The sequence below is a fragment of the Poecilia latipinna genome, unplaced genomic scaffold (assembly GCF_001443285.1).
Source record: "Poecilia latipinna isolate Pla-1442-1.1 unplaced genomic scaffold, P_latipinna-1.0 Scaffold66, whole genome shotgun sequence".
In the NCBI taxonomy this organism is placed as follows: Eukaryota; Metazoa; Chordata; class Actinopteri; order Cyprinodontiformes; family Poeciliidae; genus Poecilia; species Poecilia latipinna.
In genome coordinates this window covers 260531-288409 of record NW_015112682.1, presented here as the reverse complement: position 1 = coordinate 288409, position 27879 = coordinate 260531, and the positions used below count along the sequence as shown (strand labels likewise).

General features: G+C 37.3%; 2 protein-coding genes across 11 annotated transcripts; one reads left to right on the top strand and one right to left on the bottom strand.

The window, feature by feature from the left end:
* Positions 1 to 1152: 1152 nt before the first annotated feature.
* mov10a (Mov10 RNA helicase a) lies at positions 1153 to 16016 on the bottom strand. 4 transcript variants are annotated; one of them, XM_015059865.1, is made up of 23 exons: positions 15943 to 16016; positions 15483 to 15639; positions 15291 to 15396; positions 14851 to 15161; positions 9443 to 9684; positions 9100 to 9346; positions 8774 to 8911; positions 8519 to 8681; positions 7641 to 7792; positions 7395 to 7565; positions 6718 to 6865; positions 6208 to 6369; positions 5909 to 6012; positions 5253 to 5350; positions 4891 to 4989; positions 4355 to 4442; positions 3906 to 4023; positions 2975 to 3166; positions 2824 to 2895; positions 2330 to 2455; positions 2133 to 2221; positions 1793 to 1908; positions 1153 to 1450 (listed from the first exon to the last, which is right to left on the bottom strand). In XM_015059865.1, the coding sequence occupies exons 2-23, from the start codon at positions 15602 to 15604 to the stop codon at positions 1386 to 1388; spliced, it is 3129 nt and encodes a 1042-aa protein (XP_014915351.1). In that variant the 5' UTR covers positions 15605 to 15639; positions 15943 to 16016; the 3' UTR covers positions 1153 to 1385. The 4 variants fall into 4 exon arrangements, with proteins under 4 accessions (XP_014915351.1, XP_014915361.1, XP_014915344.1 ...); XM_015059875.1 differs by lacking the exon at positions 15943 to 16016 and having other exon boundaries at positions 14851 to 15140; positions 15483 to 15764; XM_015059858.1 differs by lacking the exon at positions 15943 to 16016 and having other exon boundaries at positions 15483 to 15763.
* Positions 16017 to 16866: 850 nt separating this feature from the next.
* Positions 16867 to 27644, top strand: ncoa5 (nuclear receptor coactivator 5). Of its 7 annotated transcripts, XM_015059898.1 has the most exons (12): positions 16868 to 16995; positions 17977 to 18031; positions 19576 to 19845; positions 20025 to 20132; positions 21758 to 21821; positions 23269 to 23472; positions 23547 to 23668; positions 23931 to 24063; positions 24205 to 24407; positions 24510 to 24714; positions 25484 to 25575; positions 25732 to 27644. In XM_015059898.1, exons 3-12 carry the CDS (start codon positions 19677 to 19679, stop codon positions 26274 to 26276), a joined length of 1845 nt encoding a protein of 614 aa, XP_014915384.1. In that variant the 5' UTR covers positions 16868 to 16995; positions 17977 to 18031; positions 19576 to 19676; the 3' UTR covers positions 26277 to 27644. The 7 variants fall into 7 exon arrangements, with proteins under 7 accessions (XP_014915411.1, XP_014915384.1, XP_014915407.1 ...); XM_015059925.1 differs by having other exon boundaries at positions 16867 to 16995; positions 17977 to 19845; positions 23934 to 24063; positions 24208 to 24407; XM_015059921.1 differs by having other exon boundaries at positions 17977 to 19845; positions 23550 to 23668.
* The last annotated feature ends 235 nt before the right edge of the window (positions 27645 to 27879 follow it).

Below are 27879 nucleotides of genomic sequence, written 5' to 3'. Positions count from 1 at the left end.
AGCTGCTTTCATGTGTTTGAGTAGTTAAAGAAACAGCAGGATAGCAGCTTAGAAAAGAAAAGAAAACAAAAAAAAACATTCATAATTTGGTTGTAAACATGCGGAAATCAAATGCACTTTGCACACGCATTGCGATTTATGTCGACTCTGTTTTGTATAGTGTGAACGTACCGGGATCAGGGGTGCGCTCTATTGTCAGGACAGGTTTACTTTTGCTGTTTTATGCAAAACCTGTCAAAAGAGATTCTTCCTAAATAGAATAGATGTAAACTTAGCTAAATATTCAACATGGATCCCAGTGGAGATTTCACCATGAATGATCTCCACTGAGCTCATTGCAACCCACCAAAGAATATTTGTACTTTTAGACTTCAAAATCTGGGAAGAGTAAATTTTTTAATAAAATGGTGGAAAAGCGAAACACTGGCAGGACGCATCAGCGATTATTCTGGTAGGAATGGATAATGATCCATTGATTCAGCAGGTCTTGAAAGTGAAGTTACTTCCGTTATAAGCTCCAATCATGTAATATACATGTAAATTTTACTTTAAGGAAGTAAACTTTTAAGTTAAACTTTAATAAATGGTTTGTGTTTGTGCATAAAGTATTTTAAACCAAAAACAGACGCTAAGATAGACATTTCTGATCATGGATTGTATGATTTATTTCTCTTTCCTTTGTTAGAACATATAATAACGATCATCTTGTCGCAGTTTTTTGTGTTTTTAAGTTGCTTGTAGAGTCCAGCAGCACATGCCTGACCCGTGTAGCTTTGGGCTAAAGGAGGAACATTGTTGGCCATTTTTATCGTGATTTTGAAGAGAACCAGAAGGTCTGTGGACCAACTTGTGGGTCGACGTCCAAAATCTGAACGCATTGAGCGAATGAAGCGCAGAATAAAAAGACTGAAAACCGTTTCCTGGTTTTAGAGGAAATGTTCGGCCCATAAACCCTCCATCCTGATGTGTGTCCTTCCTGCTTCTCTTTCTTCCGTGTGTCTTTGCTTCCAAACTGTAATTTTTATTTTTCGTCTTGTATTTTTCCTTCCTTGTGTCTTCACTTCCTTTTTCCTTGTGTCTTTCCTTANGTATAAGAGTAATGCTCAGCAATTGAGCATTAGTAAGAAAAAGTGAATACATTCCAGTGAATCAATATTTCCATCTTCAGTGTAGCCGTATTTTATTTATTTTTTTCAAGGAGCACTTTTAAAAAAACTGAAGAGTCAGAGGTGTGAAAACTTTTTTGCTAATTTTCATAACGATTTCTTAAGATATACACTTAAAAACATTTATGCAGTAGATGTAGAAAGAGAGGAGGAAAGAGAAAAGATTGCTTGTGCTTCTATGTGCAACATCTTTTAAGATGATTGTGCATAATCAAAACTCTAAATTTCACTCTTCCATCCAGGATCCACATGCAGCTGGAGGGCACTCATCTCTCCAACGGGCTCTACAAACGCAACAGCACTAATTTAGCCTTCTACTAACAGGAAATAGATTATTTACATTAACTGATTTAATTGATCAACATGTGGAACGAACAGTTAATTATACATCAATCACAACATCTGAAAATATATCCACAAAAATTTTACATTTTCTACATTTAATTTGAACTAAAAATTGTATTAGTGGTTTAAACTTGTGTCATCAGCAACAATGGCTCTGGCAAGATGCAAAATACTAAAGAACAAAATAAGAAAAATACACAAAAAATAATTTCTAGACTAGATTCAGGATGAAATACTTAAAGACTAATCAAGAAGTAAAAGAAAAAAAAAACTGTACAAACCTTCAGAGTCAGTGATTTTCAGGGCTTTCATTTTTGCCTCAAAGAGATCTTCCTCTTCAACGTTCTTGAAGTCAATCCCTACGTAGCCATTCATCTCCACACAGTAATTTATGAACCTATGAGAAAAAAAGTAAAGCCATAATCTCATCAGAAGCCTGACCTGTGATTAGCTAGGTCCATATTTAAGTCACAGGGTTTATAGAAAATGTTAAATACACACTTCATTCCCCACTCATTCTCTCTCTTTGTGAGGGAGAATGAAAGAGGACCGGTCTCACTATATTGACACCAACACTGAACCCTAAAGGTGTTTGTAGCTGAAAACCTCTCTGTGACTTACTTCTTCCATAGAGGATCCTTCCTGAGGATCACTGGATTCCCTATGACTACGAGTAGAGACTTGGCTCTCGTCAACGCCACGTTAAACCTCTAAAAAATAAACAAATACAATATAGAGTTGTGATTTTGATTGTTTTGTGTAAAAAGATGCACATGGTTGTATTTTAAATGATATAATAAAGAAAGAATGAGACAAACCTTCTCATTTGAAAGGAATCCAATGTTGAAGTCTGTGTCCATTTTAACGTAGCTCAGGCTGCTTCGCACCGTGGAGATGATGATGATGTTCCTCTCTTGTCCCTGAAACTCCTCCACAGATCCCACCTGAACCCAAATAGAACAGAGATAACCGTCAGATTTAGTATTTAATAAAATGAGCCAAGTCAGGCCTTCTGCTCGTTTTTTTTTTTTTTTTTTTCTAACAGTAGCTTGATTTTTTTTCATCGTTTCAGTCATCTGACCAGCAGTGTGTAGCAAAAGGTGAGGGAGGGGCAACAATATGATTCTCTATAGAGCTGAAAGAAACGCCAATCACTCCTACAGTTTATTTGGCATCTCATTATAAGTGCTAGACAATAGAAAGCAATATGACTGAATGTTTTGGCGGTTACCAAATCATCTTCGGAAAACAAACTCAAAACTTGCCCTCAATGTTTTTTTGTCAGAAGAAGTCAGAGCAATGAATTCCTAACCTTCAGTTCTTTGGGATCATTCCAGTGACTGAGTGTTTTGAGGGACTTCAGCGCCTTTTGGATTTTCTCAACCTGTTAGTGGAGGATGTTACTGATGTTAGCTCAAACGTTCTCTCATCTCACAGTTAAAGTTACCACTGCGCAGCATCACTTGTTTCCTGTAGGGGGTGATGATCCCAATGTCTTTGGCCGACAGCTTGGGAAGACCCTTCTTTCCTTGTGTTTGTTCCAGCCTGTTGAGATACGCGACCAGCGTCTCAATCTCAGACACATTGAAGAAAGATGGACTGTTTCCCTCTCGCTCGTCTTTCCCCAGCACTCCGTGGAAGATCACCGGAAAACCCTGTTATGAAGATTAATGGCAAAAGAAAAATGAACAAAACCAAATGCATCTGAAACTCTTCCACATACTTGATCTTTGTGTTTCAATATGAACTATGAGCAACAAGTGGTTGGGGAACTTTAAGATATAAACAAGCTTTGTTCGGAATAAAAACAGCGTCAATTCAAAGTTTATAAAAATGCAACCAAAAACAATTAATCCACTGTACGGCCATAATGGGCAAAAAGAAAAAAGAAGAATTCCAATGGACTTCTGGAAAATATCCTAACTTTTTTTTTCTTTTTTTACTTTTGGAAGAAGTATTTAAACAGTGGGAATAAGGCCAACAGGCCAGGCTTAATTTAATTATTTTACAGTACATGGCAGACATTGTCAGCCATTTGCATAAATTACTGATGATAAAAACTTGCTCTGCTGGTGGCTAGGAGCATCTTTTTGTTTTAGTAAATCTTATAGTACTAAGTTAAATTATCTATGAGATTTAAGCATTTTTATGTTTACTACAAAAATTCTTAAATATCACACCTACAAGTGAAATACTTTAAAAGCTGTTATAAAAGAATACTACTAAAGAAATGTTAAAAACCATCTAGTTTAGTTCAGCAAAATTAAACATCCCAAAGATCTACACACAGACTGTTAATGCATATTTTTTATTTAATTATATTGTCATATTAACAGTTTTCATTCAACCATCTCTATTTCTGTAGAGAATCACAAGCACCAGAAATCACAACACCTTTTGGGGAAGGGCTTCCCAGTTGCAGTAGATTTCACGCTCCTCTTGTGATGCAAAAACCTGCAGTTCATTGTTGTAGAATTCCTCATTGGGGATCTTCAGGATGGCAGCGTGAGACCTAAGGGAGGAGCAAAAAGCTTGAAGTGAACAAAACAGGAAGAAAGGCAACTCCAAATCCCAAACATGCATTTTTTCTATTTACATTGTTTCTTGTTGCTTTTTGGGCACACATAATTTTACATTACTCAGTTACTGAAAGTAGAAAAAATACAAGCCAGTATGAAATATAAATTACAGAATAGTAGATACAAAAACATGACATGTTTTCCTTTTTTATTCTTTTTGGTAGTACAAAAAGAAAAAGAGAAATTGTATATGAGGTGATTGTATGAATTGGAAAGCGGCAAATGGGATTATACAGTTATCCAAGTTTGCACTGAGTCATGTACCTGTAGTTCTGCAGCAGTTTTGTGACAAAACGAGAGTCAAGATCTTGGTAAGGTTTACGATTCATCAGCCTCTCCAACAGAGACAGTCCTGGAGAGAAGTCACACATTTTTAAAAACACAATATCTGGTTCACTTATGGCAGCAGCATCCTCTTCATACTATGAAACTAATAAGACCATTAAAACATCACAACATTGACATATATAGGATTGAATTGGACATGAATGGACTAATTTTGGATATAATTTTTTTTTCTTTCTGTAATGCAGTTTGAGACGATATTCATTTTGAATTGCTTAATAAAAATAAACTGAATTAAATTAAAGAAGTGATATTCATTTGAAGGACTTTCTATTTTACATGCTAAAGGAAATCCATGACAGTCTGGCTTATATGTTGACCAAATTGTGCATGTTACAGAGTTAAATGTGTAGAAAAATGATCTGGAGTAATTTATGTGACAATAAGTCTTCAAACAGCCTTCAAACAAAAGACTAGTGTGCAAAGAGAAGAGGAAGGGTTTACATTGAACTTACCAAGCCCATGCTGTATTGCATATGGGGATCGAATGATTGGTCCCAGCTGTTTGGGATCTCCTGCAAGCACCAGCTGGCCCTTCTCGGGACAGAGCAAACCTACAAAACAAACCAGCCAATCAGGAACAAGATGCATTTATTTCAACACAGCTGTAGCACTGTATTGCTGTTACACAATTACATGCCATTTAGAAATCTTCTACATATGCCATAATAGGAAAAAGAAAAAAAAAAGAGAAAAAGGCATTTTGTTAGATTTCTGAAAAAATATGCAAACTATTTTCTTTTAACTTTTGGCAGAAGCATTTAAACAGTGGCAATAAGGCCAATAAGGCTTAATTTAATTATTATACAGTAATTACCTGCAACTGCAATAATGCACTGTGGCTCTTCTGCTTGACCAGCTTCATCCACAAACACATAAGAAAAATGGCCAACAGGAACTCCTCCAGTCACAAACCTAAAATTGATCAAAGCATTCTTTGATACGAACAATGTTTCACATGTAAACTTAATATAAACAGTTCAGACCGGGCATTAATGCAGCCAGCCTTGCTTAGCTTAAAATAGAAAAAGTAAAGCCCAGATATTCACATCCGGTATTAAAATCAATCCTGGGAAATCAGATGTTAGTTAGTATGCAACACACAGCAGCAAAAACCACAAAAAAATTTTGTGACAAAACTTCGGGCTGAGCAAATTTGATATGAGACATGCAAAGAAAATAAAAATTGTTTGTTTGACTTCACAAGTCAACACACAGTCACAAAGGTGCTATAGAGATAAAGGTCCAGTGCAATCTCTCAATGTGACGCTGGCAGCAGTACTCCTCTTTGTTGCACACAAAGTGCTGCATAATTAAGCTAAGTAAATATTGGACGTACTGCTTTACAACTGATATTGTTGCGACTGACAGGAAATTTGATTATGCAAGTATTTACAGATGTACAGACATTCCTGGATCACTCAGGGCTGGCTCAGACATCGCCAGGTGTGGCAGTGTTAAAATAACACCTACCTGCCTGCGGTGAACAGAGTTGTCACCATAACTTTGTATTTCATCAGGATTTCCTTCTCTGGAAACACAAAGCAATCTTGTTTCTCATCCCAGTTGCAGTATTTCTAAAAGAAAAAAATGAAAGTGAAGGGGGAGATTTTTTATTTAAAATTGGAAGACCAGACCAGACATTTTCATTAGAAAAAAAAAAACAAAAAAAAAAAAAAAAAAAACATAGCAAACATCTGACCATTCCTGTAAGGTCACACTTTTATTCAGCTGGCTCAAACTAACATGGGAGGTTAGCACCTGATGCTCACCCGCAGGTCTTTGGGGACGCTGTTTGGGTCTCGGCTACTGGCGTACATGCGGTACAGCTCAAAGGTGGACATGTGTGGTTTCAGTCTCTCACAAAGCAGATCACATGCGCTGTTTGAAGGTGCACAAGCAAGGATGTGTGCTGATGGGTCTGCCTTGATGACCTGCAAAACAAAACACTTTACCAGATCCTAAAATACCATTCATTATTTTCCTAAACTCGTGGACTTAACAAAGATAACAGTCTGGAAACATGTCAGAAAAATGAAATAAAGTAACCCCATAGGGCCCCCAATTATTAAAAAGAAGCATAAAAATAAATTTAGAAAGTGCTTAACCATACATCTCGAAAAATCCAATTAATAAAGTCAATCCTCCGCTGGCTTTGGACTTATAAGTCTACGTAAAAGTAGAATACGTAAAAGTAAAAAGACATTTGTAGACAGTGTAGGAACCCTGCAAAGAGTCCATCTTCAGACAAAACCACAAAGCGCACCTTGGTGACATTATACCTGATTTATTGCTTCAACCATGGTGATTGTCTTTCCGGTTCCTGGTGGCCCAAAGACGATATAGGGAGCTGGTTTTGAAGAGGCAGCGATGATATGTTGGACCGCCTTCCGTTGCTCTGGGTTGTTTTCTATGCGATGGTTTAACATGCTGCAGAGTGAAGGCATGAAAAGGGTTGAGTAAAGCCAAAAATAAAAAATAAAAAAATAAAACTTTTGTACACTAAGATTTAGAAACATCTGCATAATGTTCACTTTAGAGTACTGGTTCCCAATACCCAGTTCTGGACAGAGCTTAAAACTGAGTAATGGGAACCAATACTCAATCATGGACGGGTATGTTACTTTTCAACAATGCTACCATTTTGATTTTTTTTTGCCTTTGTTGTTGTTTCCTCTTCCAAAATAAAGTCTCAATTGACCAGATGGGAATTACATTTAATTTCTTCATTAATATCCAGTGATGAAATAAATATTAGCCCACTTAATCAGAAGCTATGAGATTCCATTTCAACCTTCCTGAACTCGAATGTATCCTGTGTGCGAAGCCTTTTGATTTTGAATATGTGGATAATAACGGTTTATTTTGTAATAAAGGTCATACATCCCACCCAGCAACAATAATGGCCACAAGGCTTTTTTCTACAAATTTCTATTTTATGGTTTTACCAAATACAGACCTTAGCTCAGCGACAGAAACTTTTTTCGAAGCTGTTTCAGAGGGAAACAGCACTTCCTTAAGCTTATGTTTTACTGCCAAATCCACAGCTCGATGCTGCAGCTTCAGGGTCAATCTGTTGAATGTAAACTCCACATCAAACGTCATGTTGGTGATAAAAATGTCCAACAATCTGAAATAAGAAAAGAGAACGGAGGACATTAGAAAGTTTTTCAAAGTGGTGAACCGTCTTCCCTGCAGTTCTCACCTATTAGCAAAGCCCAGTTTCACTCTGTCCAGCTCTACTCTGTGAACATATCCTTTGTAAACCGTCATCGATGACGTTGTATTCCCTGATTTTCTCACCCACAGACAATCTCCCCGGAGAACGGAAGGACGGTTTTCAGCAACGCCAGGAACCTATTTGATAAAGTTTTGCATTAGACACAATTTCCATTTAGCAAAAACAAAATTTTTCAAGACTAAAATTTAGCATTGAACATTTTCAGTACTTAATTGTTTTTGTCTGTATGGTGCACAAATCACAAGATGTTGACGTTACTTTCTGATTTGCCAGAACAGTAAAGGACCATTTCACGGCTTTTTGGGCAATTTGGACAAATTTCACAATTCAGAACAGTTAGGAATTATGAAAATCTTCATCGTACCTTGGCTTTTGAAACAAAACCATTTGTCCATTTGTCATAAAGTTTAAAGTCACCCACAGCTTAAATCCCTGGTGTAGGCCCAAAGCACCTGGGTCAAAAATTTGAGATGTGAAAAATAAAATATGTAAAACATAAATCAAAGTATAAAAGTCCTACATTTTTAACATTTTGTATGCTTATTTTTCTATTTTTCCTTTCTTGTCTAGAACTAAAAAACTATTTAATCAAATTCCATAATTTTCTAAATTTTCAAGACTTCAAGTCCCCGTTTAGATGGTGAAATCATGTATATTCTGAAAATCATGTCATTGCTAAAATTCTGCTCTATTCTTTTTCTGTGATTTAAAAAAGTTAATCACAAACAGTTTATGTGATCAAAAATCTGTCTTGGGTCATCATTAGGGAATAACGGAAATCGCTGTGTTTACTCTAAAATCAAAGAAGAATGGAAACTAGTTCTCAATTCAAATGTTTTTACTTTCAGTACGAGGAGTTTTCTGTTGCCTTGATCTTTGGTCATGGTCTGATTGTAGAGATTGTAGTTCTTGATGTCTTCTTCCATCTGAATCTCTTCCAAGTGAAGCAGCAGGTGAAACCGAAGGGAGTAGTTCTTCATGTCTAAAGCAGACTCAAGGAGCTTCCTGGAAAGAGATGCATAATTTTATAAAAACAAAAAAAATACTTCTGACAAAAACAAGAAAAAACATTGTGATGAATTAGGCTAAACTCTCACTTCACTTGTGAAAGCTGCTGCCTGGCAGGTGGAAGAAGGTCCTCGGAGTCATCCATGTTTCGATAGGCCAGGACCCTCAGGTAGCCAGGGCACTTATAGTCTCCTAACTTCACTGTGGTCGTCACTGATTGGAAAGAACTGAAACAGAAAATCACCAAGATAATTCACAACAATGACAGATGAGAAAGAGAGTTGTGGTTCTGTTTTTAGACAAAGCAGTTCTAAAAACTATTCTTCCAAATAAGATAAGAATGAATATTTGAAGACATAAAAAAGACTTGAGTTTATCAGTTAAATTAAAGAGCACATTATGCAGGATAACTTACCCTGCAGGTGGAATTCCCTCAACCACCTCTTTAATCGGTCGTTTTGGTTTGACCTTCGGGTACGGTTTATACGGAGCCACAGGTCCCAGCTCGGCACCCAAAGAGGTTTGGACCACTGCTTTTATCTCCCTGACGATGCAGAAGGTCACTGGCTTTGGCAGATCCAACTGGAACTCAAAGTAGACGGTGGCAGGGAAATATCCGCACTCGTTAAGGAAGTAGGACAGGACGACATCATAACTTTCACCTGTGGAGAGGAAAAACAAACCAGGGATGTTTGATCATTTCTGGTTTGCATGTGTTTTTATGCTTTAATGGGACAGATAAGTGTTAGTTTTCCTACCTGGGCAGAGGGGCAGTGGGTTGGCTTTGGTCACTTTCCTTACATCCTTCAAGTTATAACAGCGAACTCTGTCTAGAACCGTGTACTTGGTGAAGTAAACCATGCCTGAACCATTGTTTAAAATGCTGAACTTTATAACGAATGGTTGCATTTCGAAAGCCACGGTATGATGAACAACTCCGTCACTTCCTTTTGGGACTGATGTGATTTGTATTCCTTCTTTGTCAGCCATCATCTCCTTCCTGTTATGAGCCACACAAGAAGTTCATGTATATATTTTTTTCCACTAAAATCACTTTAAGAAATAAGACAAGCATGAAAATAAAGAAGTTGCAATAACAATAGTAATTACAATACTACTCCACATTTTTGGACTGTAAATGACAGAGATTCCCAACAATTTTTTTTTCCAACAAACCCACTTCTTGTAAAGAATGCTGCTTCCTCTCCATCAAGAATAAGTGTGAGCTCATACATATGCATAGATCTGTCATGATCAGTTTTGCTGGATCATAAATTGCCCCTGAAGTTATTGCAATACATAATGTTTTTAGACCCTTTCCAAACATATCAATAATAATGGTGCAATAATGCAAATTTAACCTCTCAAAATCAAACTTTAATTTTGTAAAGAACAGTTAATACTGGACCTGAAAATACTTTAAATGTCCAAAATGGAAATAAAAGTCAAAACGATAAATGAAATTAGTTATGAAATTAGTTTTGAAGTCTCTAAACAAAATTATCAAGCTCATTTTAAGTTATTATGGGATTAATTGATTTACTGCAACAAGCTTAGATATACAAGACGTTTTTCATGGATATACGTGTACACATTCATGCAGCGGAGGACTTTACGAGAATCCTTTAATCACTTTAATTTAACTTGGTTTAGTTTTATTCAAAGTTAAACTCTTTAGGCTCAATGGTGATCTCTGCATTTACATCTCAGGGAGTGAATTACATCTCGAGTTATAACAGAAGTAACAACATGTGATTACAAAAAGGAAGGCTGACGTTCATGTTTGCAAAATAACTACCCTGAAAATAACTGTAAAGTTTAGAAATATGTTCAAAGTAATGTCCTTAATGAGTAGGAGGAAATAAGAGTGGGATTCCCTTTAACAAGTTTTACACTAAAGGTTATGCTATTCAAATATGGAGGCAGACTTTTTTCAGACCCAACAGTCATCCAACACAACCTAGCCAAGATAGATCAACCTTACATTTTGATGTTCAACTGGACTTGCTGTAAAGAAGCATTCGCCCCACCCCGCCGCAGACGTAATGGCCTCGGTGCAAATATTCCAGAGGAATTATCCAGTAAAGATCTTCCAGGGCCAGAAAACAACTATGGACACCTTTAGTTTTAAACTGGATGAATGCTTGTCTTTGTAAGTAGCTCTAATTTCCTATCCAATCAGTGCAGAGCGAACCTCCACTTTGAGCCAATGAAGTGAGCCTTGTGATGCATATTTACAATCTCTCTTTACAGTCCCTCCTTCACATTAAAAGTAACTTTTGTACTTTTCTTAATTAAAAAAATGTAACAATCTTCACAGTGATTTTTCTTTTCCTCAGGACAGCTTGTTAGTTTTGTCAAGCAACAAGGAAACAAACCATCATTTATTTTAGAGGTTACTGAGAAAGATTTTGCCTCCTGCATTTCTGAAAGGCAAAGAGACTCTTAACATCAACCACATTCTATATTCAAATGATTAAATTAGCTGACATGAAGGAAGTTTAGGACACTTTTTTTGTTTACCAAACTACATGTAGAATATAATGGTGCACAACAGTTCAGCATTAAAACTTACTGATTACTGAAAGAAGTTATTGAGTCCATTACAATACTGTCTGCCATCCTTCAGATGGCGCTATGATTCCATTACACCGAGGCTCAACTAGAGTTCATCAACAGTTCGTGCATCTGGGGATTTTATCTTTGTTTCTTCTGGACTTTATCATGAATTATGACCGCAAGAGAGTAGCCCTTAGATGGTATTCTAGATCTGCATAGTTTCAAATCAGAGATATAAAGAGGTTTCAGTCTTCAGCTTCCTTAGAAGCGAGACCATTCCAGTTGTGTGGCTTTGTGACAAGAGAGCCTGTTTGGGAGTTTTACAATTCACTGCCTCTTGGAAGGTGAGAGGTCATCCCATGGTCCATGCTGAAAGAGGGTCATTAGATATGCTAATATAATAAAATCCTTTGAAGGAACATGTTCTGTTCTTAGGCCTTCTCCTGTAGTGTGCTGCATCAGAAACAATGCTAATGCATTTTATTTACAATTCTCTATATGACTTATTGAGATTTTATATTCAAGCTACACCTACTTAAAGGACTTTCAGCTTTACCAGACTGAATATAAATTCAACAACATAAATGACGAAAACTGTAGAGAATGGTGGCAACACAGGAAGAACCAGTTATAATTCTAATAAGGGACAAACAATCCAGGCAGCATCCACCTTTACTGTCCAAAACTAAAACATGATCGCAACAACAATTTACCATGTGCTACTGGGAAAATGTACACCTTAATACATACAATTCTGTTAAACGTGCAATTGTAAGGATGTCAAAAATACCTACAGAGGCTGACAAACGCATAATATCTACCGACATTTAAAAATAGTTTTTTGATATAGCATACTATTATCCGTCATTTAATTGATGAATAGCATGCATGTCTGCAAAGTGCTTGGTATGTGCTCAGAGAATAAAGATTGCACTGGTCAAAATCAGCTTTTACAACTCTGGATACTTTTTCCAAAGGTGTCATTTTTATTTTTTACCTCCATACATTTAACTGAAAGCTGGTTACAAGAAGTGAACAGGAATGCAGATAAATCAGATGTGAAAATGTTAAGGATGAATCTCATTTTGAGGAAAAAAAAAAAAAAAAAAAAAAAACATAAATGAGCTCTGTAGATAATAGAAGTGTATCTTCAGAAGGTGCAAAGATGAAATCTAATTTTAGCATCTCTCATGTTTTGTTTTTTAACCGCCATGTAATGACCTTACAACCATGTTTTTAAGACTCCCCCCAAGATGAAGTTTGACATTTTGCTGGTTGGTGCTTCCAGGAGTGTTTATTCCAACATAAAGTAGCCTTCATACTAGCCACCATCTACATTATAAGCTTTCTTGTATTTTTATTTCAGTTCTCTTTAGCATTACTGTTTTGATTTTTTTTGTCTCATTTTAAATATTTTACTCTGGAAAGCACCATCATCAAATAACATTTTATAGTTTGTGATGAAATCTACCTTGCACTTAATTCAAACTAGCAAGAAGCTGGTTGCACTGAAACATACTGAGAATACAAACGTGGCTGGTAAGATTTAATAATACGTTATAATTTCCTCATGATGACGTTGATGCTCTCTTTCTTATCATTATTGGACAGCTAAATATTGTGACTCATTTTTGTCAAAATATTTCAGTCTATTCTTCCATTTTTTAACCCAAAGTCTAGGAGAGAGCAAGTTTGACTTCATAAAGTTGAACTTCATATTTTTAAAAAAACTGAACACACATGTTGGATTTTCTTACTCAACTTTCTGCTGTTTGCAACGTTACTTATTTAGCAAGGTTACCAATACACTCACAAACCAGTCGCTTTTACCGTAATATGCTGGCGCCCTCTGGTGGACAAAGTATGAAATGGAACCACTTTCTACTGTAACTCCTCATTGCTCCAACTAGTTTCTGACTTGATACTGCAATAGCCATATTGAATAAATTTACATTAAAAAGGGTATAATTTAAACAGGAAGTTTTAAAAAGAACATACAAACAAGTACTTGCATAACAATTTTATAATATGTTTATGTCTACTGCAGCTGAAGATATGATGGCTTAAACTTTTCTGGACCAATTATGAATTACTTTTAAAACATACTTTGTGTGTAATTATCAGTGATATTTAACTCGAATGATCAAGAAATTGCACAACTTTTTTTAGACTTAGGCTACCAACTTAACACAGTGTGTAGGAAGCATTATAAAAGTTATCATGAAGATAACGGGCGTTGGCCAACTATTGAATGCCCTATTTTCAAGCCAAGTCTTGTTGGAGCTTGTAGTGGATGATCAAATAAGAGCGTTTGAATTTTAAGTGTCTGTCGTCACAACAAGGACGTTTCAGGAGCAGAATTCTGACATTGGCTGGAAGGGAAGGATACATTTCTAGAGACAAAATTGCTTTGATTAGGGCTTATCGCCTTTCTGGAGACTGGAGGTGTCCTTCAGAAACAGATACAGCTGGCTAGTTCACAGCAAACAGAGGCCTCTAAGAGGGACTCGCCTGGCACAGGTCGAGGTCAAGCAAGAGGGGGAGTCGTGAACAGAGAAACTTCCCACAAGAAGTATCTGAGGAGTTGGGAGGAAGCAAGATAAAGCCAGGAGAGAAGTATAAAGTAACTCCAGATAAGGCATGAGAGGATTGGGCATCAACTGCTCTCTGTCCTCCTCTTATATTTTTCTGTAATTCCCCTCTTATATGTTAATCATATTTATGCAAACATCTTATTCTTCTTCATCCATCCAATTCACTGTTCACTAAAGGCCACTAATGCGAAAAAAAATAAATAAATACAATTATTTATGGAGGTAATGGAAGACCTTTTACAAATCTTCCTTTATGGTTCTTTGTGTAACCACAAGCCCTTGCATTTGGGAGTTTTTTCTTGCAAGTGCCCTTCAAAAACAACAACATGCAAACGAGATATTTATGAACACAAGTTTCTGGTTCCTGATAGGGTAATTATTAAAGAGCATGTGCCAAGTGAATTTTCATCTGCTGTTGAAAGGAGAATAATGCAGTACTGCCCCTCCCCCAAGTGTTGCTGCACATTAATGATTCGCTGGCTATAAAAAAAGCTATAACACTTTTCTATCAGAATAATGAACTTAGCTGTAGTCCTGCAAAAAGCAAACTATTGGTTAACCAGTTAACAATAGTGCCAGCTTAAAAATCAGAACAGGATATTCTGCAAGGAAAGAATATGTACTTGTAAACTAACCTCAACGAATGCTGATTTTACATTTTTATTTCATACCATCTGTAAAAATGAATAAACATAAACACACTGGCAGCGGTTGGGACAGTTGTTGCTTTACTGTTTGATAGGACAGCATTTGAGTTTCCTTTTAAATTAAAATATTTTTTAAGTTCATTTAAAACAACAAGACTGTTCTTTACATCTTAAATAGTGTGAATTCATTCATTAAATTTAATTTGTGATTTACAAAATTTGGGAAATCTACATAGCTGTTCTTTGGTTTATCTAGCCAAGTTATTCATCCACAGTTTTAGGTATAAACTAATTTAAAAAAAAAAACAATTCAAGTTGTTTTCATAGGCTGGTTGAACACAAGTCTGCCTGCAAACTTCAACATACCTGTTTGTCTTCATCTTTTGAAGGATATCTGAAGCCTGCTTCTTCTTTGGGGACATTCCAGGCTCAGTTTTTGTCGTAGAACAACCAGGTGACTCTTTAGCTGTACTTTTCTGAGTTCCTTGTACGTTTGTTGGGTGAGGCCCGATTATTTTCTGCTGGTCAGAGGCTTGCTTCTTCTTCTTTGGGGTCACCCCAGGATCTGATTTTGTTGTAAAGCGACCAGGTGATTCTTTTGTTGTACTTTTCTGAGCTGCATGTCGGTGTGTTTGTTGAGGTCCTATTATCTTCGCCTGGTCAGAGGACACCCTAACCTGCAACAATAGCATCATGCATCCTCCTTTTGTTGGAATGTTTTTGTTTGTTTTGTTTTGGAAACAAATACAAAAACATGTCCAGACTTGTCTCTAAAGAAAATGAAGTGTCTTTTGATCAAAACTTACCTCAAAATGGCCATTTCTGTAGATTTTTCCCTTTACTATGTCGACTTGGTTGAACGTCCGTAGAGCATAGAGAACAGTGGAAAAGTTTGGATGTTTTACTCCATTTCTGTGAATAGTGGGTGCAGCATGAAATAACCAAACACCCACGCCTGTGTAACAATATGTAACAAACACAGATAGTTTGAAGCTTACCTGAGCCTAAAGTCCTCATTATAGATGTTTCGAAGCTCATCTTTCCTTTTACCGGATAATCGGTTTCCCAGAAATTCAATGAATAGCAGACCAGATTGCAGTGACTCTATGAGCTTCGGCATGTCGGCGTTCACGGCAGGCCTCTGCCTCACCCTCCCTGATAGAGGAAGTTCAACAGCTGACCAGGGTTAAGCTAACTTTGAAGAGACAGTACTTTCGGCTATAACAGATGTCAAACTTATTTTTAACAAGAATATTCGTATCAATATAAGTGTAGATCTACTATTTTGTGTAGCGTGCGCAAAAGTCCTGACACTCCCCTTCAAGAGACTGTGTGAAAATTCTACACCAGAAAAACGAAAACAGTCCATGGCACAATCATATATTTCATCAAAGCAAATCATTTTAGGGCAGAGTTTTAAATACTTTTATTTTATATAATAATCTCATCGTTACATACCCGTTGTCCTCTAGTCTTTTTCACAAACTGCTCTCTTTTAGAGAAAATAATGTCGACACTCCCTCCGGTGATTGTGACGTGTCTATAACGGCGTGCCCTTTGGACATACTTCATCTCGTTCATATATATATATTTTTTCAAATAATTCCGGGCATTTATGATCATTTGTTCAATTTAAACTTTTACCAACTTGCAACCATGCAAAACAGTTCATGTAATTTTTGTGAACTTTGAAATTATTTTTTATATTTCTTTTAAATAAATTTCATTACACTCATATTTTTACAGATTTGTTGTTTTGAAATAATTTCTTCAGGAATGACCTCTAAACACACAAAAGGCATTAACTATTAGTTTATATTCTTTTATATTTCAAGAGGCAGTTATTTTCTCATACCTCTGTTATAATTCATCTTCCTCTCGCCCATTAACCTTTTTTCAAGAGTTTTTACAAATATAATTGAAATTTTACTAATTAAAATCGTGTTTTCTATAATGTAGTTAGAGAGCATAATAAATTTGACCATGTTTGATATATCTGAGTAATATCATATTTTAGCTAAATCTGTGATACCAGAAACCCTAAATTCAGTTTTCTGAGTTTCAAAAATAGATTAACTCTTTCACATATCGCAAACCATGTTTCCTATCCGTCTTCATTGCAAAATAATTCTGTCCAGGTTAGAGGTTACAGCTTTCAAACGGAATCCCTTAAAAGCCAAAAATCCTTAAATAGACCCTTTTTTTTTACATTTCACAAATTGAATAAAGGCTTCACAGATGATAAGGCTACATACATTTTATGAATATAAACAACTTTTAAAATTCAATTACTTTTAGATTTTTAATTACGTCTTCAATGTAGCTCAGGTCAGACCTTTTCAATGCAACGAAATAACCTTTAATCAAACGCCACTCTTGTACATCACATCGGAAGCTGTGAATCGGATGCCAACTTCAGCGTCGTTTGTGTTCTTCCTTCCAGGAACGACCACAGGCAGCACTTTTCCGTGGGGTACAGCGACCTAAACGGAGAAAAGACAAACGGCGAAGGTAATTTGAATGTTGTTTATGCCCTGAATAAAATAATAACAAGTACATTGAGTCGGTATTTGATAAATGTCAGCGAACAGGGGGTCTGGTGTTAGCATTTCATTGTTGCTGTTGTTAAGTAGCTAACATACATTGCTAACCTGGTTACGTGAAGCAAACCTTAATCTATCTGGAAACAATGGAAGTTTGCACATGTGAAAGGAATTTTAAAAAACTGAAAATGATTGGCTTTGTTGTTGTAAAGTATTCTGTTAAACTCTGTTCTATCGAAAGTATCACGCCATTTGCAAACTAAGTGACCGCCGCGCGACGGAATTAAGTCCATATCAAAGCTAAGCTACAGAGCTAACTTAACGTCGCTTTTTTTACATGCTTGTTACCAGCAATATAACACAATTAGCCACCTGAACACTTATTAATTAAAGTCTACACCTATTAAAGAACACTTAAAGTCGACACCTTTCGCATCTGTAGGTGTGCACATATTTAATAGCTGCAAAATTATTGATGTCTTGTCATTGAAAAACACTTCATTTACGGTTTACGATTTTGGAGTTTTTCTTTTCAAACTCATTAATTGGGCCTATAGTTTACACGATTATATAGTTTTTTTAGTAGTTGTCTGTAATGTTATAAGTAGCATTAAGTATTTTTGTTTCATGCCACGTTGTTTTATGTCCAAAATTCAGAACGAAAGCGTAGCCTTTCAGCGGTGTCCAATCAGGTGAACAGATAAGCATTTTTAAAGAATTGGAGCACTGTCTCAACTTTCATTGGCTAAGCCACTTTAATGACAAGCGTAACATTTTCTTGTTAAACAGGATGTAACTGACAAATATGTTGCCTATTTAACAGGTAGTTTCACGTTTGTGTCAAATACATTGCAATGTTTGTTTTGTGTTTATTATCAGTTCTTTGTAAAGTTGTTATTGACAACAAAAACATTTGAAATGACATTTTTTTTCTTTATCTTGGATCTAGACATTTGGATCTTCAAACTAGATGATCACTGAATCCGTCCTGGTTCAACTTAAAGGTATGCAAGGGACTGGGCCCCAACAAAAACACCCTGAAAAAAACATTTCAACTTACTATATCGTGCTGCTGTGATGAACCCATAAACCCAAAAGCATGTTTGTTTGTTTTTTCTTTAACTGGAGAACTATTTTCAGATTTGACTGAGTATCTTTCTTATGGAGTTTGAGGAACATTCTTTAATTTTACACTCAAATTTTGAATATTTCAATCGGTCATCAGCCTGTCATTTCATTTTTATGAATCCCTATTTTCTTCTGCAACAGCCGCACAATTTCAAGAGAAGAGGACATTTTGAACAAGCATTTCATTTCATTTTTACAAAACCCAATCGTCTTGTCTGAACTCAATAAGAGGTTGAACAATCAATTTACTTTTGGGTTGGGAAGACGATTACTCAAAGTGTCGTGTTTGTATTTTTTTTCCTAGCAATTGCAACACATAAAATTTGACCACTGTAAACCACTTACATAAAAAAGTTGTACTGCAAAAGTTTCTCTCAAAATTATAGCGGAAGCTTAATGTCATGGAGGAATTTTTTTTTTTTTTTTGTTAAATGTCATAATTCAAATACACCAGCAGTACTTGTAGTTAACGTATGCCTCGTTTCCACTGTGTGTTATAGCATGGGTTGGTGCATGGACTCTTGTCCTCCAGACAATGGTGTGTTGTGTGAGGCCTGCAGCTCTACCTTACCATACCATCATCCTATGAACCTAGAAATGAAGGGGGCCAGGAATGGTATGGTTCTGGTTGGTTGTAAGGTCCAGTTTTATAATGGAAATGGACAACGTACCACACCAACCCGCATTATACCGCTCAGTGGAAACGGGTCATTAATAGACAACCAATTCTTTTTGCATTTTCATAACAAGCTAATTTACTTATTTGAAAGTAAATGCTCAAGATCAGATTAATGAAAAACTCTATTCAGTTTTGTATTTGATAAAATAATGTGAGCATTTAATAATTTTGGTTTGACCTTAATTGGTCTGCCAATCAAAGCAGGTTAAATTATTAGAATTTTGATGAAAGTCTAATGGTGGTGCTTTAATATTTTTGGCATTCATGACCCGTTAAAGATTTGCTTTAATCTGCTGTCCCACAATTGCGTTTATTTTTTTTTGTCCGTGTTCAGAAAAAGCAAAGTTCTCTAATGTTTCTGGAGAGCTTTTGCGTATTTCTTTTAGGCAGATTCTTTTTGAAGTCGGTCTCTTCAGCGATTTAATTGAAGACTTGCGTTGTTCGACCCGCATTTGTCGTTCACTAGTTTTCACCACCAGCTTGTCGGCCACGTTTCAATGCAAGTGCTGTTTCATTTTAGTTGGCGCAAAAGAAACAAAATGCAAAAAAAAAAAAAAAAAAAATTTATTTGAAAACTGCCATGAACTTACTGCATAAATGTTCATTTAAAAATTCTTCTAAACTTTGAAACTATCCGCATTTCAGTTTGCTTTGTTGTGAATTTGATCTTCAATTTTTCATCCACAAAACCCATTTTGTTATGGAACTTGATCTCTCTTCTTACTCACTGACATGTTTCAGGATTGACGACAGTTTAAAGACAATTGTTTGCAATCAAACCGAACCTGTTCGAGCTTTTGAGGCGCACGAAGACAGAAAAGGATAAACCTCAAGATCTAGGCATGTCTCGCAGAAGAAGCCGCAGCCCATCACCAGGGCGATATTCACGCACCTGCAGCAGTAACGATCCAAGGGATTTGGAGAGAAGGATTTTTGTTGGGAATTTGCCAACTTCTGACATGACAAACAAGGATTTGGAAGACCTTTTCTCTCCATACGGGAAGATAGTCGGTTAGTAAACCTACAAGCGTTCCCTCGCCAGTTGTTACATGTGACGGATAATATCCGAAAAGCTGCCGCTGAACTTTATAGCTGTTTAAAATATTTTGAATATGCCTTTAACTTAAACATTATTACTTGGTGGATGGTGGACAGACAATTTTGTGCCACTTAAAATATTCCTCTTCCAGGCGTGTCCTTGTTTCGAGGTTATGGATTTGTTCAATTTGAGCGCCTTGAGGAGGCTGAAGCTGCAAGAGCAGCTCAAAAGGGCCGAATATATAAAGGGTACAAACTAGGTAAGCCTTAACTGCCAAACATTTGAATAAATGGTCTCAATAAGATTTTGTTATATTTTACAAATTCTAAAACTTTTGATGGGCTCACTTCTTCAAAATTCTCCATATTAAAAATCAGACATGTATGCTAATATTTAAAACATTTGAGACCAAATGCAACATTTTGCATGTAAATCTTACTTTAAAATGATATTGTCTATATGAATTAAAAGACCACTGTTTTTAAATCAAATTACAGGTACAGGGTTTGCCAATACTAAGAGCAGGCTAAACTCAAAACTTTTAAACATTTGATGAACAGTTTTCTCTCTGGCAACAACCACAGTATTGTTATACTGATGTTTTTTAAATATTTCTTCAAAGTTCCAACCCAACTTACCTTAATTTTTTTTTTTTCATGAATCAGTTATTGGGGTTGGTGAGTTTACAAAGCTGATCCTCTGTAATTAAGACTGAGAAGTATTTGTAAACTACAGTCAAAAGGACAAGTCTTTTATTTCAACATATTCGGTTTGGGACACGAACTTTTTAAAGTCCTAGTTTTCTGACATATTGAGGATTTTTTTGAGTTTGTGTAGAAAACTACAATAGTTTTCAAAAAGTAGTTCCTATTTAACATCGTTCTATAGAGCATGTTTAAACAAATGTTGCATTTGATCTTTGTTGCATACTTTTTTAATATGCAGAACAAACAATTTAATGTTTAGTAATACCATTCATAGATTTGTGTTTAAAGGATACAATTATATTAATGGCTGATATGTAGATTATAGACTATCTTCATATAAGTTTTATTCAGTGGAAGGCACCGCTAGCTAAGAGGTTAGTTGCTCTACCTCATAAAAGTTAGCTTCCCTAAAGCACTGCATCAACATGGCATTTAGTTAATGCGAAAGTTAAGTTATATCTGCCTTTTAAAGATCCTCAAGCTCCAATTTCATTTCCACATTATAATTTCCATGTTCTATAATTATTATAGATCATGAATTTATGTGATTATCTTGTTCTCTGTTCATGTTTTGTTTCTGTATGATTCTTGATTAAAATAGTTATTGGGTGGGGGAAAAAAAGAATGTGAGATCATCAAAAGTCACTGCTGCATGTACAGTCTTCATTTAGATGTTGAACTTTATTCAGCTTATAAAACAAAAAAGGATTTATGTGGGAAAATTTTATGAGGGGGAAGCTAAGTACGCTATATGTTTTTATAGTTAACAAAAGCGCTAAACAAAAAAACTAGCTCTGCTATTAGCAAATTAGCAAAAGTGTGCCTACCACTGTTTATTAAAAAGTATTTTGCCAATATTTTCTATCAAATTAAGTTCATCAGATGGAATTCATTTCTTTCTTTATTTATTTTTTTTTTTTAAATACCAGCTTATATCTGAATTCCCAAGTGGAAGTAGCTTGGGCGGAGACGAGAGAAACTTTCATCCAACAGATTTGGCGTCTCGGTTTTCTGTGCTTTGAACGTTCGTCCATTTTGCGTTTTCCAATTTGGATCCTCTCCCTAAGTTTTCATTTGGATCGGAAAAGGAATGATGCGGCCTCTCATTTTGCGTGAACAGCATTAGCTGGTCTACATGTCACTGTTGTGTTCAACGTTTGGATTCATTTATTTTCAGATGTAAATATGGCAGTGGAGCGACGGCAAGCTAAACCTCTATCCCAGCAGAGCCCTCCTCGAAGGTAAAGTAACGTGAAACGAGTGTGAAGAACTACCATCGCCTCTCTATCGGTAAAGAGCGTATGTAACATTTTCATCACCTGTAATTTCTCCCAAGGGTTGAATTCAACGTTAAGGGAGCTATCTCACATTTGGATGAGTTCGAAATGGTTTGTTGACATGTCAAAATTTTACACAAAACTAACTTTTGTTGATGAGTTGAAATAAAGAACAGAGACGCACATCTGGTGTAATTTAAAGTGTCCTTGTCTCAAAGATTCTTATATTGCTCTCAGTGGAAGTGTTCTTTGTGTGATTTTTGTCAAATTCTTGCGCCTAGATTTCTGTCCTACATCTGTAAGTAGGGTTTGCGTTGCTCAAGTCTCTTTTAAACACTCCTTGAAAACTCTTTAAAAACTTTGACATTTCCGACTTTTTAACATTTAAAGACATTTGTCCTATTGATCTTTGAAGAACATGACTACATCAACGTTCATTTGCTTTCTTGCACCTGTGAACAAGATGCCATCTTAAGGATTCAGAAAATAAAACAAAATAAAGACAACTTTGTCACCCTTGCCTCTATCTCCAGTATGAGATTCTCAACTCCTAACAATGAGTCGAAACACCGCAGCGTCATGGTATCAACACAAAACTTTAAAATTACCGCTTTGTTTTAAGTAAATGCAATCACTTCAACGTATGTCTGAAACTGCTGCAAGTGGATGGCAGTCTTACTTTCCACATGAAGTCTCTGCGTGACTATTGCGACTGGAAATATTTCACAACAGTAGGAGGAAAAATCTCAGAACCTTCTTTCAGCCGTCTGACTGTCAGTGCACAGCAGGAGTTGGAGCATCTCAAAGGATTTGTATTGGAAAGCTATGACGGGCAGAAAAATGGCTGTGGTTTTGAAACCGGTCGTGGTTTTGTCTCAATCTCAACCGCTTTATCTCAACTGTAATCTCAATTTACCTTTATATCTTTCGTCCACTAAAACACAATCACTTTGGATTGAACGGTATTTCAATAAAGCGTGTTGCGATGTGCTGAAGTTCTGCGTTTTTGGTTTGGTATCGAAGGAATCGTTAAGAAATGGAGAGACTCCATGCACTGCATTTAAGCTGTTTTTGCTCTCACTTTCAGTTATAACTCGAAGTGTCTTTATAAAAATGAGTTTTGGTTTGAAAAACTAATCCAAGTGCAAATTAAAAATATGTTATCCGAAAGGTGAGAAGAAAATGTTCTAAAATCTTCCAAGTAAAGTGATGCTTTTTAATAAAAATGAACCATAAGTCTGAAGTTAATATTTGTGCTTTTGTTTTTTTTGTGACTGCATCACTTGAGATCTTAAAATCTTAAAATCCAAGCCTGTTTAATATGAATTAAAATTGCCGCCAACAGCATTATCTGCTCTTCCACTTCACACTCTTGAGTTTTTCTAGCTCTAATTCTTGGTCTCTCTCTCAGGCCCATCTATGGAAAGGAGGGCCGGCCTCGCTCGCGTTCACCTATTTATGGCCGTGACGCAAGAGAACCTCGGGAGAGCCGTGAGGGAAGAGACTCTGCTAGGGAACCCCGGCCAGGTAGCCACTCTCGTGACCCTGATTTCCGGTACCGCTCGGGGAGCAGAGACAAGGAGGCCAGGGGCGAACCTCGGGACCCTGCTTACAGGTGACTGTTGACCCTTAGCTGCAAGCTGGTAAATCCATTATGATGTTGCTTCACCTTGTAATCTTTCATTTCAGCAGAGAAGATTATGACCGATACTACCGCAGCGGCAGTGGGATAGAGGACTATTACAGGAGAAAGGATGAACCCTACAGAGACCCGTACTTGGATCCCTGGAATGGACGTCGTGAGCCTGGAGGTTAGTAATACAATGCTCATAATATCAGCAGGTTCCACAGCTTCGTTCTCTTTGATGTTTTTACTGATGGTTTCCATTTGTTGACTCCATTTTCATTTAAAGCACTAACTCACAGAAAAAATGGTTGTGTTTACTTTTACTGTAGTTGTACAGTCTTTTTTTTTAAAGGTAGCTGTGTTGATAAAATCCAGAGGCTTGTGTCTAAAACGTCACTGGATTTGATTTAGCGTTTAATACCATCATCCCACTTTTTGCCAATCAGTAGAAGATCGCGCTCGACCAGAAGAGCGCCGTCGGAATGAACTGTATCGACAGTACTACGAAGAACTCCAGCGGCGCTACGACGCAGACCGCCCTGTTGACTGCTCTGTGATTGTTGTAAACAAGGCGCAGAAGTAAGTTCACACTCTGTCCTTTACAGCATCAAGAATCAATCGCCTTTCTGGAAATCTTTAACCTTATCTTGGATATTTTCATTTCATATTGCTCTTGTTTTTGTGTGTGTTTTTGTGCATCTCTTGCTTCTAAAACAACTGTAGGGAGTATGCAGAGACAGTCGGGCGAAAGGTCCGTGACTTGGGAATGGTTGTGGATCTGATCTTCCTGAACACGGAAGTTTCTCTCACCCAGGCTCTGGAGGACGTAGGCAGAGCCCGAACTCCCTTCGCCATCATCATCACTCAGCAGCATCAGGTGCACCGATCTTGCACTGTCAACATCCTGTTTGGTACACCTCAAGGTAATTTAAGTCAGCCGTGAGAATCTATTGGTTCGGTAAGCCTCAAAAGGAGCCCTTCAGTGAATCATACCTTTCACTCTTGCATGTATTTTACTTGACCAGAACATCGAAACATGCCAATGCAAGATGCAATGTTGCTGGTAGCCCACAACTATGACACCTACAAAGTGGAAAACCGAGAAAAAGAACGGGAGGAAATCGCGAGAAAGGCTGCCAAGATGGCGGATGATGTGTTACTCCGGGAGCCTGACAGAGAGAGCCATCCCATTTCAGTGCTCACCAGCATCACGCTGCTGGCGGAGAACAGGTATCGAATAATACACACTCAAACTTTAAAAGATGTACTGAAATTAAAATTGTGGCTTCTAATGCTGCAGTCTCACAGCAGGTCTAGATTTTTATTGATTTTTTTAACATTCATGCTACTGAATGATACAACCAGACTTCTATGTGAACAGTTCATGACCCCAAAGTAGCTCGCATTCACAGAATAACATAGATGCAGCAGCACAGTGTTTTGGGGAAGTAATGATGGATGTCGCCGCTGATGATGGATTCATTTTAAAGTTGTAGATTAGTGGGAGCCGAGAGTATCGTCACAAGATCACAATGAGAAGAAAAAAGTTAGAAATAGAAATGGCCTTTAGTGGAGTGTTGCCTGCAACTTCTGCAGAGAAGTTTGTTTGGATACATATGCTGAACTATGAGTGGTGGGATCGAGATGTGGTGCGCTTAAATAGCTGCTCCATTAACCAAGTCTTACCAGTTTGTATACAGAAGCAGTGTTGGTACTGGCCTCTGGTCTCACAGCACCTCAGTTCACCAAATCTATAGCTCTGACTACAATGTCTAAAAAACACTGCATATATATGTAACCTATTGGATCTGTATCCGATTTAGTAACACACATGGAAGTAGCAGTAGAGCGTGAAAAGATCAGAATGGGGTTGTTCAGATTTCAGTGAAAAAATCAAATATGGGTCACATGAGACAAGAAACATTGGGCTGGAGTTGTCTTTGCCTGCTGTGTGAACGTAGTCCAAGAACAAGGTTTTTATTGGATGTTTTTCATCTAGGTTTTTAACCCCAGAGGAACTGGACAGCCTCATTGCATACATGAAGGATAAAAGAACTCGTCTTGTAAGAACCTCTGAAGATCCTCTGGCAGGTAACCACCTCCTTTAAGGACTGCTTCAAATCACTACCAGTTGATAGTTTTAAAATGATATGCATTCTTTCATGCTAAACGCATAAACAGTAAATGATGTGCATTCTTTCATGCTAAACGCATAATAAACAGTAAATCTGAATTGTCAACCTTCAGCTCCTGCAGTGCAGCATCGTGATGTGGTACCATCAGCTGCAGGACTCACTCCATCTACACTCAGCATCGCCCAGCCAAGTCACCTGTCGACCAGTTCCAGCGCCTCGGCAAACCCGAGTCACCAGCAGGAGCTGCAGGCTAAAATCCTCAGTCTGTTTAATAGCGGCTCCACCCCCTTATCAGGATCCACTGCCGTTTCCCAGGGCGCCCCTCAGTCACACTCCTACGGCTCACTCGGTCCCTCACCCTCCCAAAATCCATCCCGTTCACCAATGCCAGGCATGGCTTCAGGTGGATCCCAGGGTTATGGCATGTCAATGTCCCGCTTACCCCCTGCGTCTACCGCTCAGAGACCCCCCGCTGCCACTTCAGGTATCAATTTTGACAACCCAAGCGTCCAGAAAGCTCTGGACACACTCATTCAGAGTGGGCCGTCTCTGAACAACCTGGTGGGCCCTGGGTCTGCTCCGCCGATGCCCCAGAGGTCAGCTCCCAATATGGGGCAGGGTCCCCCCCCAATGTCCATGTATCCTCGCCATTATTGAGACAAACGAGCGATTAGAAGCCTTTACTGCAACTGTTTCTGTGATAGGTTTGTGTTAGAAGACCCTGGAGATGTTTTGTAAACGTTTTGATTTTCTCCTCAATTTTGTGCAGTTGAAATTTGGAAGGTTTCCCTGAATTACATAATGGTTTGTCTTTTCAGTTTGCCTGAAATGTTTTACAGAATCTTTTAACGTGTGTAACGAACAATAGAGCTATGAAGTATGTTTTGCTTTGTGATAGAAATGGTTTGTTTTCAGCCCTGAGCTTGTTTTATAGTTTTCCATTGTGCTGGTCAATCTGTAGTTTTGTTTTTATTGTCAAAACAACACGATTAAAAACTGCAAACACACATTCTGTAGTAAAATGATATTGGTTTATTGCATTTTGTGCTGACAAATCTATAAAATGGAACAGGTATCGCCAGAAGCTAGAGAGATAAGCATTTGAAATATGGATAAAACAGCTTTTTCTTTTTTTATTTTAAATGTACCATGAGTCACAATAGAGAATAATACATCTTTTTTTTTTTAGTTTAGAATATTTAACTTACACTGACACAGAAATTAAACACCTCAACACTAACTATCTGATTTTATTTACATGTAGTCCCTTCCCACCCATGCCCATTGACCACTCCTGCCCCCAGCAGTTACAAGTGCACGTGTACACACATACACACCCCCACAGAACTGAAAGGAACACACTACAGCGTTACCATTAGACTGAGGAGGGTGTTGAGGAAAATCATGAACAAGTCAAATTTTATATCTGTGAAACTAAACAGGTTTTGCGTGTATGCCGATTGAAAACAAATTCACATCCATTTTTCGTTTTCCAAGCATCCATACAAAATATTGTCAAGTCTGGATAGTGACAAGGTTCCTGTTGAGGAGAATCAAAGAAACAAATAAAATCCTTAAAACTTTCAGATACTAAAGGTCTGAATGTTTTGGGAAATGTGCATGTCATGGTAATTGTAATCAGTCTAAGGTAGGGCTGGCATAGATAATGGAAGCAGTTTGGGCCGTCTTCAAAAACATAGGCACAACCTAACTGCAAAGTGCCTGTACTGAAAGCTAATGCTGCGTTCCAGCTTTACTCGTAACTCGGAAATTTTGACTTCCCAGTCAGAAACATCAACTGGAACTCTGGATTTCCCACTGGGAATCTGGGAACTACTCCAACTATCCCTGGTTACAAATTATAAGGCGAACCTCGCATCAACAGTACTAAGATGGTTGAAACAGGTTAAGACATGGATTTAACAATGTGTCTAAAATCAGTGTCACATGTGGTGCCTGCAACTCTAAACTGAATAAATTAAAAGTGATGCTTGCTTATGGGAAGTAAATCTTGAAATGATGTTTGTAAGAGCTATTGTACACAATGTCTATGGGTGTCACCATGATGAAATTCCGATTTAAATCAGAATTTACCTCGGGTCTGACATCAAATCCAGCTCCAAGTTCCTACTTCTCAGATAACTGGAACGCAGCCTTAAAACATTTTAGATCTGCCTACGCTCAGACACCTGTTCCCATTTCCATTTTTCTGTGCCAGTTATAACAAAGCACATTTCCCAAAATGTTACATAAATTTGGA

Coding starts and splice junctions, on each gene's coding strand:
- mov10a (XM_015059865.1), bottom strand. CDS start 15,604: ATGCCGAAGCTCATAGAGTCACTGCAATCTGGTCTGCTATTCATTGAA. Junction 6,013..6,207: donor GCGTCCCCAAAGACCTGCGG/GTGAGCATCAGG, acceptor TTTTTCTTTTAG/AAATACTGCAACTGGGATGA. Junction 1,451..1,792: donor GAAAATCACTGACTCTGAAG/GTTTGTACAGTT, acceptor TTGCGTTTGTAG/AGCCCGTTGGAGAGATGAGT.
- ncoa5 (XM_015059898.1), top strand. CDS start 19,677: ATGTCTCGCAGAAGAAGCCGCAGCCCATCACCAGGGCGATATTCACGC. Junction 23,669..23,930: donor TGGACGTCGTGAGCCTGGAG/GTTAGTAATACA, acceptor TTTGCCAATCAG/TAGAAGATCGCGCTCGACCA. Junction 24,064..24,204: donor GTTGTAAACAAGGCGCAGAA/GTAAGTTCACAC, acceptor CTAAAACAACTG/TAGGGAGTATGCAGAGACAG.